This window comes from Oncorhynchus nerka, linkage group LG14, assembly GCF_034236695.1.
Source record: "Oncorhynchus nerka isolate Pitt River linkage group LG14, Oner_Uvic_2.0, whole genome shotgun sequence".
Classification (NCBI taxonomy): domain Eukaryota; kingdom Metazoa; phylum Chordata; class Actinopteri; order Salmoniformes; family Salmonidae; genus Oncorhynchus; species Oncorhynchus nerka.
The window spans coordinates 59,962,277-59,977,802 of NC_088409.1; the positions used below are offsets into that span (position 1 = coordinate 59,962,277).

The window sequence follows — 15,526 nt, forward strand, 5'->3', positions numbered from 1 at the left end:
TCTCCAATCCAAAGTTAAATCTAGAATCAGCTTCCTATTCCACAACAAAGCCTCCTTCACTCATGCTGCCAAACATACCCTCGTAAAACTGACCATCCTACCGATCCTTGACTTTGGCGATGTAATTTACAAAATAGCATCCAACAGTCTACTCAACAAATTGGATCACAGTGCCATTCATTTTGTCACCGAAGCCCCATATACTATCCACCACTGCGACCTGTATGCTCTCGTTGGCTGGTCTTCGCTACATATTCGTCACCAAACACACTGGCTCCAGGTCATCTATAAGTCTTTGCTAGGTAAAGCTCCGCCTTATCTCAGTTCACTGGTCACCATAGCAAACCCCACCTGTAGCACGCGCTCCAGCAGGTATATTTCACTGGTCATCACCAAAACCAACACCTCCTTTGGCCGCCTTTCCTTCCAGATATCTGCTGCCAATGATTGTAACAATTGCAAAAATCACTGAAGTTGGAGAGTTATATCTCCCTCACTAACTTTAAGCGTCAGCTGTCAGAGCAGGTTACCGATTGCTCCAGCTGTACACAGCCCATCTGTAAATAGCCCATCCAACCAAGTCCCCATATTTGTTTTTCTGCTCTTTTGCACACCATATTTCTACCTGCACATCCTCATCTGCACATATCATTCCAGTGTAAATTGCTAAATTGTAATTACTTCGCCACTATTGGCCTATTTATTGCCTTACCCCCTTACTTCATTTGCCCACGCTGTATACAGATTTTTCTATTGTGTTATTGACTGTACAATTGTTTATCCCATGTGTAACTCTGTGTTGTTTTTGTCGCACTGCTTTACTTTTGTCACACCCTGGCCATATAGAGCCTTTTATTCTCTATTTTGGTTAGGCCAGGGTGTGACCTGGGTGGGCATTCTAGTTTCTTTATTTCTATATTTTGGCCAGGTATGGTTCTCAATCAGGGACAGCTGTCTATCGTTGTCTCTGATTGGGAATCATACTTAGGCAGCCCTTTTCCCACCTGTGTTTTGTGGGTAGTTGTTTTCTGTATAGTTTATTCACCTTACAGAACTGTTTAGTTTTTTTCACTTTGTTATTTTGTTCAAGTGTTTTGGTTAATAAAGAATCATGAACACATACCTTGCTGCGTTTTGGTCTGATCCTCATTACGATGTGAGCCGTGACAGCTTTATCATGGCCAGGTCGCAGTTGTAAATAAGAACTTGTTCTCAACTGGCCTACCTGGTTAAATAAAGGTGAAATAAAATAAATCATATCTGGGACTAAATACGCGATACAAGGTCTCAGCTTTGAGAGAAGAATCCTCGTCAGGTATCAGTCAGTCACATGCAGGAATCAACGTTAATGATGAATAATGAATCATGTAAATCATGGTTATATAACTTGTATGTGTAGCAGTATATAAGGACTGAAAGGGAAGTTTTCATTGGGCTTATATTGCGTTTGTGAACCTCTCCGGGCCGTGATAATAAAGATTGCTTAATTTACTTTGAATTTGAGTCCTTAGTGGTGAATTTCCTACAACAATAGCTATGTTTTCCAGGATGTTGACTAATCAATATCATAATGTATAATGGGAGGATTTATAAAGGAGACAGACAACATCAAAGGGTCTTTAATATTTTTTTATTATTATAGGAGTACAAATAACTGAAATGCACATCAGTAATAGACACAGTGGTTGTTCTTTGAGTCTTTTGACCACGGGAGTTCACATAATTTCAAATCTGATATTTAAATACTGTACTTAAAAAAGTAGTTAGGCCTATGCTATCAAAACGGGCCAATGTAGCCTGAAGACACTGTGTTGTGTAGCAATAAAAATGCATGTTGGTCGAGTCACCATTCATGTTCTTGCACTTTGTTTTCCCTGAACATTGTTGCTCTTATTTTCCCTTATTTTCTGCTCTTGTGTAACCAAATAAATCATGTATTTTTTTCAACATGAACCACTGGTAAAACTACATAGGTTAGAACACATAAAAACATCAACATCGTGATTTGGTCTGAAATAAAAGCTACCTTCACAGACACGTCTTAACTACGCACACAGCTGAGGACATTGTGCAAAATAAAGACATACAATTAAGTGCCAGAAATGCAGACAAAATAAGACTAGTTCATAAATAAAATTTTTTTAAAAAAGAATGGACCATTTTTACCATGCCAGCCACAAGCACAAACGCAGGAGTTTGATAAACAAGACATCGTTTTTTTTTTGTTGAACAGAATAAACAGAATTGATTTTGAAACAACAAACAACAAAAAGACGAAGAAAAACGACACTGGCAAACTAATTTGTCTGTGGGTTCAGTCGGTGTCCTGTTGGACAGTGATCTAGGTGGCCGGGTGGTGATATGGGGGTTGGTTGCAGAATTCCTGACATTGTCAGATTGTCATCTGAAAGAACAGGTGATTCAATCTACAGTCCAATTAAGTCTAATGTAATTCTTTACCATATTACCTGGAGTTATATCTCATAGGATCCCTATGATCACCACTGTTTCTGGGTAAAGTGCCTATTTAGACTTTCACTGAGGCATAAGGCACCTTGGAGGAGGTCGCCCAGTCGTAGCCCCTCACAGCCTCTTGCAGTTCTGGTGAACGGGAAGGGTAAAGTTGCAGGCATTGATGCTGACCCTCCGTCTGCCCTGGCTGTCTACCACGGGGGATAAGGTCTGGTTCAGGCTCACCTGGGTGTTGCTGAAGGAAGTGATACGTCCACTGCCAGCAATCTGCAGGTTCACAGTGGTAGCATAGCTAGTCTTTAGAGTCCTTCTGGCTGCCTGCATTGAGGAGGCGTCCTCTGGCTTTGGCTCACTCCTGTGAGGGTACTGGATGGGCGCACCCGTGTCTGGGGCTGGGGAGGCCCGAGGCACATAGGCACAGATCAGGTGGCTCCGGCAACTGTCCTCCCCAAGGTCTGGGTCACCCCATTCATCCTGAGGCCAGACAGGGGAGGTTGGAGCACTCTGGTCAGGGCTGTCCCCACTGTCATACTTGGTCAGGAGTTCTCGCACGTCGGGCCAGGCAATGCTGGTGAAGTGTTGCTCGCCGTGGGTGCTCTTCCCAGGGGCCAGTCTGACAGGGGACAAGGCCCCGGGGCTGATGCAGGATGGGGAGCCACTGTAGGAGCAGGATCCCCCTCGGGGGCTTATCAACCCAGACTCCTGCTCTGCACCCACAGACCCGCACCCTTCGCTCTCTCCCCAAGACCCCCTCCCATTCCTGACTGGACTGGGTGGTCGGTCAGCCAGGCTAAGGAAGGGCAGGCTGCTTCCCTTGGTCCTCCGCAGGTTCTGAGAATGGGTTGGAGAGCATGGCGAGAAACCAGATGGGGGAGGGGAGGTGGTGCTGGAGCTTCTCTGAATGGAGGGGGGATAAACATCTATCCATGTGGGTGAGGCAATGGAGGAGAAAGGAAATGCCAATTTGGCATTCCGCGGCTGAGGAGCGGCGACTCCCCAGACATTGGCAGGAACCCCAATGGGCGGAGGGGAGGTTATGCCTGAGGAGCAGGCTGAGGAGGCCCTGGGGAGCTCCAGGGAGAGGCCCAGGTGATTGAAGGGGCAAGCCCCTCCTGCCCGGGTGCTTCTAGGGTTGGGGGGCTTGTTCATCAGGGGGCCTGTATGATTCTGGACTGGGGGAGGAGAGCAGATCCTGCTGAATGGAGATGGGGAGGGAGAAGGGGACGGGGACTGCACTCGTGAGCTGGGCTCCGAGACAGAGAAGGGCCTTGCCACCCTGTTAAGAGTGTGAGCAGAACCACTCCAAAGAGGATCATGGGGATGGGGTATACTATTGGCACTCGCTAACGGTGGCTTCCGGTGATTCACGACCCATCCTCCGTTAGTGGTGTTATTGTTATTATTGTTGTTACTGTTTCCATTCAAACCAATATGGCGTGGCTGGTGTAGGACAGCAGGCCTGGGCCGTGGAGAGGCAGAGGAAAAGGCGGTGTGATGCAGGCTGACTGGGGGGGCTGGGGAGACTGAGTGCTGGCTGCGATACGGTGGGGGGGACAGGGCTGGGGCTGGGGATGCGCATGGGCTGGAGCGGACTGAAGTAGACCGGAGAGGGGAAGGGGGACACTTAGGTGGCTGGCTCCCATCTCTGGTGTAGGAAGCATGGGCATAGCCAGGACTCAGAGGGGGCCACTCGGGCCAGAGGTGAGTTTGGGGGAGGGAGACCTCATCCTCAGTGGGGATGCAGTGGGAGCGGGAGCCAGAGGGGCTGTACTGTTTGGGTGAGGGGTGGCATGGTCCTGGAGGCGAGTGTTCTTCTTGGCAAGACTCTGGCTGATGGACTGGCTGATGCAGGAGGCAGCCAGGGACTTGGTCAAGGCAGAAGGGGTGGGAGAGGAGCAGGGGAGTCCCCTGATGGGGGAGGGAGAGTGCTGGTAGAGACTGGGGCTGAAGGCAGAGGGGGGCTTGGCATCCATGGGTTGGCCAATGCCTGGAAGCATGGTGGCTGATCTCTCCAGTGAGGGTTGGGAGGAAGGCCGTCTGACGGGGGACAACCCAGAGGCATGGATGGATGGGAGTGATGGATCCTGACTTGGCTCTCTGGACCTCAGTGGAGAAGGTGGTAGTCTATAACCAAAGGAAAGCATAGAGAAGAGGAAATTAATAGACTTCATTAATCAGTCCCTCCAGGATTCTGTGATGGCAATTTGTTATGCAAAATCTACAATTTCACACACAATATGCGAGGGGTTGCAAATTTTTACCAATCACCGCACTATTTCAGCATAGAAAAACCAAATCATCACAATGTTATCGCATAGAAGTGACCCATCAACGCAGTACAAAAAGAGTGCTCGGAATTTCAACCAATCATTGCACATTCACCACATAATATGTTTCAATCAAGCCACATGTTAACAAACTTTTTTCCTCGTCAGTGCATTTTCGCTACAAATTCAACTAAATCTTCGCATATTGCCATGCATATTATCACTGAAAATCCCTGTGAAACCCTGGAGGGACTGATTAATGCCACTGCCACAAAACTTGGCTTGAGGAGAAGCAAAATTGAGAGGAGAGGAGAGGGAGTGCAGGCAGCGATTACTCAGTCTTGTGAAAATAAGCTACATTGATAGTACGTTTGTACATTTGTATATGCAATTTGAGCTCTTAGCTGCAATGTACACAAAATAAAATACAACAATTTATTTTTTAATATACAGTCAAATAGGAACTGTTGAACATTTTCCCACTCGATACGACCTGGACATTCATGACAAAACACAGTTATTTCCATGTCAGGGGCCTTCTCACATACTTTGCATCTACAGTGCCTTCAGAAACTATTCACACCCCTTGACTTTTTCACATTTTGTTGTGTTCCAGCCTGAATGTAAAATTGATCAAATGTAGATTTTGTGTAACTGGCCGACACACAATACCCCATAATATACAAGTGGAATTATGCATTTAGAAATGTTTACAAATGAATACAAAATGAAAAGTTGAAATGTCTTGAGCTAATAAGTATTCAAACCCTTAAATAAGTTCAGGGGTAAAAATCTGCCTTACAAGTCACATAATAAGTTGCATGGACTAATAGTGTGCAATAATAGTGTTTAACATGATTTCAATGATCTGTAATGTCCCTAAATCGAGCTGTGAATTTCCAACACAGATTCAACCACAAAGCCTAGGGAGGTTTTCCAATGCTTCGCAAAGAGCACCTATTGGTAGATGGATAAAAATAAATAAAAAGCAGGCATCGACTATCCCTTTGAGCATGGTGAAGTTATTAATTACACTTTGAATGGTGTATCAATACACCCAGTCACTACAAAGATACAGGCGTCCTTCCTAACTCAGTTGCCGGAGAGGAAAGAAACCACTCAGAGATTTGGTGATTTAACAGAGTTTAAGGGCTGTGATAAGAGAATATTGGAGTTACTCCACAATACTAACCTAAATGACAGAGTGAAAAGAAGGAAGCCTGTACAGAATAAAAAGTATTTCAAAACATGCATCCTGTTTGCAATAAGGCACTAAAGTCATACTGCAAAAAATGTGGGTAAGAAATTAACTTTATGTCCTGAATACAAAGCGTTATGTTTGGAGAAAATCCAACACAACACATCACTGAGTACCAGTCTTCATATTTTCAAGCATGGTGGCTGCATCATGTTATGGGTAGACTTGTCATTGGAAAGCACTAGGGAGTTTAAAAAAAGTAAAGGGAATAGAGCTAAGCACAAGCAAAACCCTGGAGGAAAACCTAATTCAGTCTGATTTCCAAAGACACTGAGACAAATTCACCTTTCAGCAGGACAATAACCTAAAACACTGGTGTTGCTTACCAAGACAACATTGAATGTTCCTGAGTGGCCTAGTTACAGTTCTGACTTAAATCAGCTTGAAAATCAATGGCAAGACTTGAAAATGGCTGTCTAGCAATGATCAACAACCAACTTGACAGAGCTCGAAGAATTTAAAAAAGAATAATTAGCAAGTATTCTACAATCCAGTTGTGCAAAGGTCTTAGAGACTTACCCAGAAAGACTCACAGCTGTAATTGCTGCCAAAGGTGATTCTAACATCTATTGACTCAGAGGTATGAATACTTACGTAAATTGGATATTTCTGTATTTCATTTTTTATACATTTGCTAAACTTTCTAAAAACGTATTCACTTTGTGATTATGGGGTACTGTGTGTAGATGGGTGAGAAAAAAATATATTTTAATCCATTTTGAATTTGGGCTGTAACACAACTAAATGTGGAATAAGTCAAGAGGTATGAATACTTTATGAAGGCACTGTAAAATGCTTTCTTTCCATCTACTCCATCTACTCTGTGAATAACACTGTTTTACCTGATTCATAGAATTTCTGTCAGAACTCTTTAGTGGAGAAACAGGAAACAGTATTTGCACACTTCCGGTCAGAGGCACATTCCTTTAATCTTTCTCCAGTTTTACATTTGACCCCCATTACCATCACAAATCGGTTTAGGGTATGTAGTAGATTCTGCCTATTATTCTACAAGAATTCTTAGTGGAAGAATGAAGCTATGGACCGGTGAAATTGTGTTACTACTGTATTAAGCCCTATTAAATACTGTACCTTTGGCTGGGGAGTGTGGCGTTGTTTGATCCGTTCCAACTCATAGGGAGGCTCCTTCTGCCCTTGGTAGTGGGCAGGTGCAGGTTGGATGGTCTTTGGCTGGTGAACTTAGGCAGACAGTCAGAGGACTGCACCCCTGACGGAGGTGTAGGCATCAGGCTTTGGAGCGATGACCATGGACGGGGAACCATGTCCCACTCTTTTCCTTTGGGATCCTCTGGGACTTGACACTCCTTGACTCTCTGACCAGATGTATGTGTGGCTTGCATGGGTTCAGTCATAGGCGACTGAGTGGGACTCCACACTAAGGGGTTTGACCCCTCAGTTAGCCCAGAGATGGGCCTCTGTTGTGTGGGAGATGTGTCGGAGATGTGGAGGAAATCTTTGGTGCCGCAGGTGAAACATCCCGATCATCTAGAGTGCCATCTTGTGACTTGGCTTTGGTGGATTCAGCTTCGCTTTGATGACCAGGGGCCATCTGGGGTGAGCTCCCCTCTCAGCCCCACCGGCCACATAAGGCGGCATTATCTTGGTGTTTAAACAGGCTTTGTCTGGCTTCACCACCTGGCTTGTCTCTGGTTCAGTTGGAGCCTGCTGTTGAATGGTCTTCAGCAGCTCCTCTGCAGCTCCAACCCCTGGAGACCAGTCTTTGTTCCCACATGGGCCTGCTAAAGAGGCTGCTACTGCCCCCAGAGCAGGATCTTCCCTAATGGAGTACAGATTATGTCCTTTCTGCTCTGCCCAAGTCCTGCTGAGATTCACAGACCTCTCTGGGGTCCTTGGATAACCATCAGCTGGAAACTCCATCCCTACCCCTTGGATGGGGCCTTCCTGGACTGGGGAGGCCCTCTTGGGGTGAAGCCTCCGCATCTCAGCTCCTGAGATTACTTCCTCAGACTGGTTCCCCATAAGCTTCCCCTCCAGAGCAGTAGTCACTACCTCCTCAGGCCTAACCTGAGAGGTTTTTGGTGGGGTAGTCAGAGGGGAGGAGGGGGTTGAGGCAATGGATGTGGATTCCAGGTTGGAAACACTGTCCCTGGGTCCGGTCAGGGCGCAGCTGTTCTCCTGCTGGCGGTAGGTGGGGGACAGCTGTTCACTGACAAGGATGTGGCCAAAGAGCTGGGGTTCTGAGGAAACTGAAGTCATCTCCTGGCAGCCTGTAAATTAAATGTAAAAAAATCAGCCTAAACACTGTCATTCACTGATAAACAATATGGAGGCTTTGCATGTCATGTTTTATTTGTTGTGTTTCCTGACCAACCATATGAAGGCTTTACTTTCACTATCAATCATGGTAAACCACAGTTTATATGTGTTCTTCCATTATTTAGCAGTGCTTACTAAAACAACTCAAATTCAACAATAAGACACCAACAAGTCTTTACATATCCTCACCACTACACTATCTAATCAAATCATAGCCATTTATACAGGATGCTAAAGGTACTGACCAGTGGAATGGCTCTGAGCTCGTTTTACTGTAATCTTCTCCTCCTGATGCTGCTGCTGTAGCGGCTGGGCCTGAGGAGGGACGCTGTGCCTGGTGGTGACGGTCCACGGTGCATGACCCACACACACCTCTTGTGGTGAAGTGGCACCTTCATGATGCTGGCCTTGGCGCTGTACATTCGAGCCAGCATTTGAACTTTACTGAGGATTCTCTCGGAGTTCTCCACCAGACATGGATCACCGGGGCTGGCCTCGAACAGGCCTATCCCCGCCACGTCTGCGACCGCTGCTCCCTCGTACAGGGTCCGGCTGGAGGACACCATCTTACAGTGGCGGGACCAGCGGCCCACCTTGATCTGGCTGGGTAGGCCCTCTAGGTTCCCAGTGAGGGAGCTCCTGTCTCTGATTGTACCCCACCCAGCCTGGGACATTGGGGCGGTCTTACTGTCATGAAGACCTGTAGGTGGAGGGACAGTGGAGTCTTTCTGGGCCTCTTTAGGTTCTGTGTCCGGATCACTTGGACTTGGTTTGTGGCCATTGATTACCTGCTGGCCTTTTGTGATCACTTTGGCTGCTTCGTCGCTGAATAAGGGCTCTTTGGTGATGTCTGTTGACAGGTTTGGTATGATTTCCCTCTCTGTGCTAACAGGGGCTCCTACTTTCTCCTTCTCTTTCCAATCCTTCATCAGCTCTGTGCAGGGCAGCTCACTCCCTGGCTCAAACCTGCTACATTTTTCCAGAGCAGGCTCACCCTGACCTGGTGCCTGGCTGTGGTCTTCCTGGGAACCAGCAGCAGAAGTGGAGGAACAATCTGGGCTGAGGGCTCCCTCTCCCTGGTCAGGAACTGACGGAAGAGGAGAGGGGAGCTCTGACTCAGGCTCTGGTTCTGCCCCCCCATCGGAGCGCCCGCTCTCCGAGTCACACAGGCTGTCCTGGTGGCCAAAGACAGCAAAGTGGGACACGGAGTCTTTGACCAGGCCGGTGGGGATGATGAGGGAGAAGCTGTTTCTCCTGGCGGTGGGGCTGCTGTCACTTTCTCCTGCTTCTCCTGCCTCGGCCTCAGCCGCCTCGTAGTAGCTGCGGATCTTCTCGATGATCTGCCTGTCTGACTTGGTGAGCTGGGTCTCTTTCTTGTGCGCCAGAGGGCTCTGTACAGTGTGCTCTGGGACAGAGAGAGGAGCTTCTGGGGGCTTGTCCTCGTTGGGAAGGTCAGAGCAGAGTTCCTTCTCCCTCTCTCTTTCGTCTGGGAGGTTTACAGGAGAGAGTGGCGTCGAGGTTTTGAACGTTTGATCGTCCTCCACCTCGGATGCATTTCTTTCCCCAACTGTCCCGGTTTCTTTGGCTGATGTGCTCTCCTCCTGAGGCCTCTCCTCTATGACATCAGCTGGCAAAGGTGTTGACTCTCCCTCTTCACAACCACCCTCCTCTGAGGATTCCCTGGACAGACATGGTGGAAGAGTTTGGTCTTCCATTTTGGTTCTGCTCCCCTCCAGTTGCACTGTTATCTCCTCTGGACTATTGGGATCGGGGTCTTGTGACTCGTAAGTCTCCTCCGTAGGGGAAGCAAGCAGCAGGTAATTTCCTTGCTGAGCAAGTGGACATGGATGTGGCTCAGTTGCTGGGTCCTCCAGAGACTCATCCAGGGGTGAATCCTGTGGAGAGACAGAAACAGACACAAAAAAAAAAAAAAGTCAAGTCATCCCCGCATCTCCTACTATACGTACATGGGGAAGTAATGCAGCACTAAATTGATAGCTCATAAAACTAGACACTGATGTCTAGTGACTAGACAAGTGACACAGGTTGCTTCAAATCCATGGCAGCTGTTTAATAGTGTGTGAATTGTGAAAGAGAGTATAGCCCACCCATACTATGTCAGGCTTGAGTTCGGCCATGCCCTCTCGCACGCGGCTCTGGTTAATGAACTGCATGATCTCCTCGGTGATGGAGAGGGTGGGTGGGGCGCTCAGGGGGGGTAGGTCCTCTTCTTCCAGGCCCAGGCAGGGGTCCGGACGCTCTGCCTCAGCCTCCACCTCCATCACAGAGGAGGCCAGGGTGTTGGTGCTGCCTGAGAATCCCAGGCTATCTGCCCCAGGACACAGCTCCCCCTCGCTGCCAGCCTGTGGAGATGGACATGAACATCAACACTGAGATGGAGAATGTCAGGAAGGGAAGGTGTACTACTCATGTACTATTCTTGCAAATGAGATATCATCTGATGTGTATGACAGTTGTGGGTGGATAGGGGAAAAACCAGTCTGAATCAAGCTTACCTTTGAAGAGACTGGATGTCATGAGAAGATAGGAATGGTTGGGGGAAACAAACAAGGGTGTGTTTACTTTCCATTAAAAACGTACCAAATCTTTCAGCCCTGACAGACTGAAGCACTACAAGGAAACAAGATAAACAAGAATCCTTTAAGAAAATTCTCACCATGATATGCTGTTTCCAAGTCTTTAGTTGGAGCTGGAAAGAAACAGCCATAAGCATTTAAGAATGAGTCATTTCCAATTATTACATTTATGAATTCATATTTTCAAGCTCTGTATGTTTAGTCCAAGTCCTGTGCAGTGAGTGATTCCTCTCTGGGCCCTTGTTCATAAAGCGTCTTAGAGTAGGAGTGCTGATCTAGGATCAGGTCCTCCTTGTCCATATCATCTGATTCAAATATGATCTAAAAGGCAAAACTGATCCTTGATAAACATTTCTGCTTTGAGGCTCTTGATGTATGTGGGCCCTGGGCCTGTATCCACAAATTGTCTCAGAGTAGGAATGCTGATCTAGGATCTGTCCATATAATCTTATTCATTCTGATCTAAAGGCTAAACTGATCCTAGATCAGCACTCCTACTCTGAGACGCTTTGTGGACAGGTCCTGGTCTATAGACATGAAGTCTCACCAGACTGCCTCCTGCCACGGCGATAGGACAGGTTCCCCTCCAGCAGCAGGGGAAGGCTCTTCTTGGCCTTCTCTGGGGTGTAGATGAACTCTGGGGCTCTGGACACACACACACACACAGAATTAATTTAACTCAACAAACACAGACCAGACAGGCACATGGCAAAATGGCTTTGTTATTTGTTAGATTTATGACAAAGAAGAAGCCATCACCCTCATCCAACTTTGGGGTAAAAAAATATGCTTAAAACCAGTAAAGTCGTTGACACACAAAGTAGACACTAGGTGCATTACAGGTAAGAATGGCTTGTCCTGACCTGATTGGCGTCTGCCTCGATGGTATTCATCGCATCTTGGAGATGATTTTTTTAACCGATCCTGATCAAACTGAGGAGCTGTGAAAAATAAATGGCGAGTTACTGAGTTGTGCATGATTGTAAACTGTGCACAATTGGTGTCAAATACAGTGTAAATTGAAAGTGCAAAAAGTGTAGGTGTATGAACGTATGATGGTTTGAAATGACATGAAACTCACATTGACAGAAGTTGTCACCGAGTACCTGCCTTGCCTGAAAAATACATCCGGGTATTTCAATGATTGCTCAACCTGTGACAGTGTTTGCGGTAACTATAAACAGCCACAAGGTGGCTGCACATCCTAACAGAGTGATTACAATATTCTCTGTTTCAGTTTAGCCACAGCCTTCAGTGTTGTATTGGCTGAAAAGTATTGCCATTCATATCGGCAACATTTACAGTAATGTACAATAAGCCTTACCTTCTGGGGTAGAGAGGCAAGATGGTTCTCCACTATCAGCCTCTTGAGGTAGTGCAGCCAAAGGCGTTTCTCCTCCTGGTTTTTGGTCTGTAACATGGGTAGGAGGGTAGTTCAAGTACACTGGCCTGACACAATACAATGTCCTGTCCTTTGATAGTGGTTCACTTGTAATTTGATAGTGGTTTACACGTACCTGTACAATGTGCTGCTGTTTGGGGATGGTCTGATCGGACACCTTAAAACACAGGGGGTCCTTCATGGTTTCTACGAGAAGAAGGTTACAGCACTGATTGGAGAGGAGGGTAGAGAGATGAGGGAAAGGGGAGAGTGAAAGACGAGAGGAACGACAGTGGAGGGGAAATAAGGGTGTCAGTACATGATAGAGAATCAAGCAACAAAAACATTATACTTTTTTGATTGGTGTAGGCGTCATCTCTATTGATACATGCTCCTAGCATTTACAGAAACACAATAATCTGATCAATTCATTCCGGTGTCCGCGAGTCACTCACAAATATGTGGGTGCTGTAGATGAAATGCTCCAGCCTCTTTTTAGCGATAAGCAGCATCTTGTCGAAGAGGAAGAATGCCCTCTCCTTCTTGACCCGTTGAACCCTGAAGGCGCCCTCCAACACCAGCTCCCCAAAGCCACTCAGGTCTGGACCTGTCCAGTTGGTCAACAAGCTCTCAACCTCCTGCCAGAGTCAAAAGAAAAACAGTGTTTGTGTTAACCTCAGCTTGACCTCTGATCTTCAAAAACAGTAGTCAAGACTGAGGTGTCCAAAGACCTCCAGATGTAGTGGAGACTGAGGTGTCCAAAGACCTCTGCAACCTCTAACCTCTTTTGACTTTTAACCTCTGACCTCTACAGCCAGTTCAGGGTCATAGATTATGATCAGCAACAAAAGCTAACTTCTTTGTTATATTTTCAATGACAACAGCTGTATGGTGGTCCATACCTGCAGCCTGACGGCATGGTCCTGCTTCCTCTTCATATCGTTGATGTACCAGGCCACGGCTGTCATGGTGATGATGGCATCCTCCACTACCTCGTAGCCAGGGTCACTTTTATCAAAGTGTTTGGCCAGCTCCTGCCACACGGGGGCGATAGTGAGGTTAGTCTTCTATTACGCTTCGATCACACCGTCAGTGTTATTGCATTTTGGCACACCAGAATTACATTCTTTTCAAATGAAACGCTGCGTTTGCCTTGCAGAGGCAGTTGCAGTGCGTTCGGTGTGATGCATATGTTGGATTTATCGAACGAATACGACAAACTGTATGTGTAGACGGCTTGACAGAAATGGTAGCAGAAGGGGAATGTTAAGCGTTTGTTACATACACATCCAGATAATGCTGTTGGTGTGTTCGAAGCGTTAGTGTCTGTATAACGAGAAGGGGGTAGCTGCAGCTCAATATGGCGACCGGAGTATGGACGTGTGGGTGTGTCGAAAGGAAAGGAGTAACAAGGCGACTACTGTACCGCAAGAGTTAGAACTTCTGTTTTGAAGCCAGAGGATGAGTCTGGGTTGTAATTTCACTGTTAGTTTTACACCAGTAATTTAAAAATTTCGGTTATAAAAACTGACGATTGTTTATTTTTTTATTAAAAGTACTGATCATGTGTGTGTTCTTACTGTGACTGTCACCCTAACGTTGGCTACTAGGCATCTCCTTCCCACACCGTTGCGGGACAGTAAGTGCTTGGCAAGCGAGAGCGAAGGGCATTGTGCCTCTGTGTTTTTGCCGACTGTATGTATGTATCAAGGTGACATCTAAATGGTTTTCAATATGAGTTATTTCTTGTGTAGGCTGCTATCCTACTTGAAATAAAATCATAGGAGGTAAAAAAAAAAAAAAAAATCATTAAATGGCCACGTTAGCTACCGCCTGCAACACTGTGGTACAGCTGCTCAGTGGGAAGCACCTCATGTCCGCAAGCAGCTCCACACAACACCGGTGCACCAGACAATGAAGGGATTCGATTATCTGGCCCGGGTGTGATTAAGATGCTCCGTTCAAAGCCCACGGAAAAGTTTCCTCAAAACAAAAGTGGCTAGTTTAGGTTAGATGAAGCATGTAGATAATGAGTAGGATTTTGTGTTTTCACATGCAAACGTGATTGCTTTTGACACGCTTAAATGTCTTACTCACATCGACCACGGAGAAGGAGAGACCACAGTCTGTGGTAGCTGGCTATGTTGGTGGCACTGTGTTATCAACAAAGAGGGCGAAAAAGGTGTTTAGCTTATCCGAAAGAAAGAGGTCACTGTCTGCGGTGGCTGGTTTTCCCTTTGTAGTCCGTGATTGTCTGTAGACCCTGCCACATACGTCTCGTGTCTGAGCCATTGAATTGCGATTCCACTTTGTCTCTGTACTGAGGTTTTCCCTTTTTGATTACCTTTAAGGAGGGAATAGCTACATTGTCTATATTCTGCCATATTCCCAGTTACCTTGCCATGGTTAAATGTGGTGGTTCACGCTTTCAGTTTTGCTCGTTTGCTGCTATCTAGCCACGGTTTCTGGTTTGGGTAGGTTTTAATAGTCACAGTGGGTACAACATCTCCTATACATTTCCTGATAAACTCAGTCACCGTATCTATGTGTTCACCTATATTATTCTCAGAGGCTACCTGGAACATATCCCAGTCCGCGTGATCAAAACAATCTTGAGGCATGGATTCCGATTGGTCAGACCAGCATTGAATAGTCCATAGCACGGGTACTTCCTGTTTGAGTTTCTGCATATAGGAAGGAGGAGAAAATGGAGTCACGATCAGATTTGCTACAATCAATGTGTTGGTAGAACTTCGGTAGTGTTTTCCTCAGATTAGTTTAGCAAGTTAAAATCCTCGGCAACAATAAATGCTGCTTCAGGATATGTGGTTTTCAGTTTGCATAGAGTCCAGTGGAGTTATTTGAGGGCTGTCGTAGTATCGGCTTGAGGGGGAATATACACGGTTGTGACTATAACGGAAGAGAATTCTCTTGGGAGGTAATACGGTCAGCATTTGATTATGAGGTATTCTAGATTGGGTTTACAAAGGGACTGCTATGGGATCCCCCATGACTCCTAACTATGCTAATTTGTATGTGGGTTACATGGAGAAACAGTCTATTTTCAATCCTCTCAAAAATGTTTTCTTGCCTCACATCATTATTTGGAAACGGTATATTGATGATATTTTTGTTCTATGGAGGGGTGATGCAAAACAGCTCCAGGCGTTCCATGCTTTTCTTAACTCCTGTTCTGAGCATCTGACATTTACCATGCAATCTTGATACACGTCTAATCAGTTTTCTTGATCTT

At 46.2% G+C, this 15,526-nt stretch overlaps 3 protein-coding genes across 5 annotated transcripts; all 3 read right to left on the reverse strand.

The window, feature by feature from the left end:
• Positions 1–1,611: 1,611 nt before the first annotated feature.
• On the reverse strand, positions 1,612–8,235 carry LOC135575053 (proline-rich protein 36-like). Its single transcript, XM_065027213.1, has 3 exons — positions 7,524–8,235; positions 7,090–7,196; positions 1,612–4,596 (listed from the first exon to the last, which is right to left on the reverse strand). The coding sequence occupies exons 1-3, from the start codon at positions 8,233–8,235 to the stop codon at positions 2,584–2,586; spliced, it is 2,832 nt and encodes a 943-aa protein (XP_064883285.1). The 3' UTR covers positions 1,612–2,583.
• On the reverse strand, positions 8,159–11,527 carry LOC135559662 (uncharacterized). Of its 3 annotated transcripts, none has more exons than XM_065000219.1 (5): positions 11,440–11,527; positions 10,812–11,005; positions 10,410–10,658; positions 8,541–10,190; positions 8,159–8,246 (listed from the first exon to the last, which is right to left on the reverse strand). In XM_065000219.1, the coding sequence occupies exons 3-4, from the start codon at positions 10,575–10,577 to the stop codon at positions 8,565–8,567; spliced, it is 1,794 nt and encodes a 597-aa protein (XP_064856291.1). In that variant the 5' UTR covers positions 10,578–10,658; positions 10,812–11,005; positions 11,440–11,527; the 3' UTR covers positions 8,159–8,246; positions 8,541–8,564. The 3 variants fall into 3 exon arrangements, with proteins under 3 accessions (XP_064856291.1, XP_064856289.1, XP_064856290.1); XM_065000217.1 differs by having other exon boundaries at positions 10,404–10,658; XM_065000218.1 differs by lacking the exons at positions 10,812–11,005; positions 11,440–11,527 and having other exon boundaries at positions 10,404–10,789.
• LOC135575054 (pleckstrin homology domain-containing family G member 3-like) lies at positions 10,621–14,882 on the reverse strand. The gene is made up of 9 exons (XM_065027214.1): positions 14,371–14,882; positions 13,176–13,307; positions 12,729–12,911; positions 12,410–12,502; positions 12,217–12,303; positions 11,974–12,007; positions 11,756–11,833; positions 11,440–11,535; positions 10,621–10,658 (listed from the first exon to the last, which is right to left on the reverse strand). Exons 2-9 carry the CDS (start codon positions 13,239–13,241, stop codon positions 10,621–10,623), a joined length of 675 nt encoding a protein of 224 aa, XP_064883286.1. The 5' UTR covers positions 13,242–13,307; positions 14,371–14,882.
• Between the last annotated feature and the right edge of the window lie 644 nt (positions 14,883–15,526).

What these genes read in the sequence shown, in the direction of transcription:
- LOC135575053 (XM_065027213.1), bottom strand. Translation starts at nt 8,235, where the DNA reads ATGACTTCAGTTTCCTCAGAACCCCAGCTCTTTGGCCACATCCTTGTC. An exon ending in GCTGAATCCACCAAAGCCAA is followed by an intron (nt 7,197 to 7,523) that starts GTCACAAGATGG and finishes TGTCTGCCTAAG; the next exon opens with TTCACCAGCCAAAGACCATC. An exon ending in GCCACACTCCCCAGCCAAAG is followed by an intron (nt 4,597 to 7,089) that starts GTACAGTATTTA and finishes CTTTGGTTATAG; the next exon opens with ACTACCACCTTCTCCACTGA.
- LOC135559662 (XM_065000217.1), bottom strand. Translation starts at nt 10,577, where the DNA reads ATGGAGGTGGAGGCTGAGGCAGAGCGTCCGGACCCCTGCCTGGGCCTG. An exon ending in TCAAGCCTGACATAGTATGG is followed by an intron (nt 10,191 to 10,403) that starts GTGGGCTATACT and finishes GTCTCTCCACAG; the next exon opens with GATTCACCCCTGGATGAGTC.
- LOC135575054 (XM_065027214.1), bottom strand. Translation starts at nt 13,241, where the DNA reads ATGACAGCCGTGGCCTGGTACATCAACGATATGAAGAGGAAGCAGGAC. An exon ending in CGGTGACAACTTCTGTCAAT is followed by an intron (nt 11,834 to 11,973) that starts GTGAGTTTCATG and finishes TATTTTTCACAG; the next exon opens with CTCCTCAGTTTGATCAGGAT. An exon ending in CCGTGGCAGGAGGCAGTCTG is followed by an intron (nt 10,659 to 11,439) that starts GTGAGACTTCAT and finishes CCATCTCCACAG; the next exon opens with GCTGGCAGCGAGGGGGAGCT.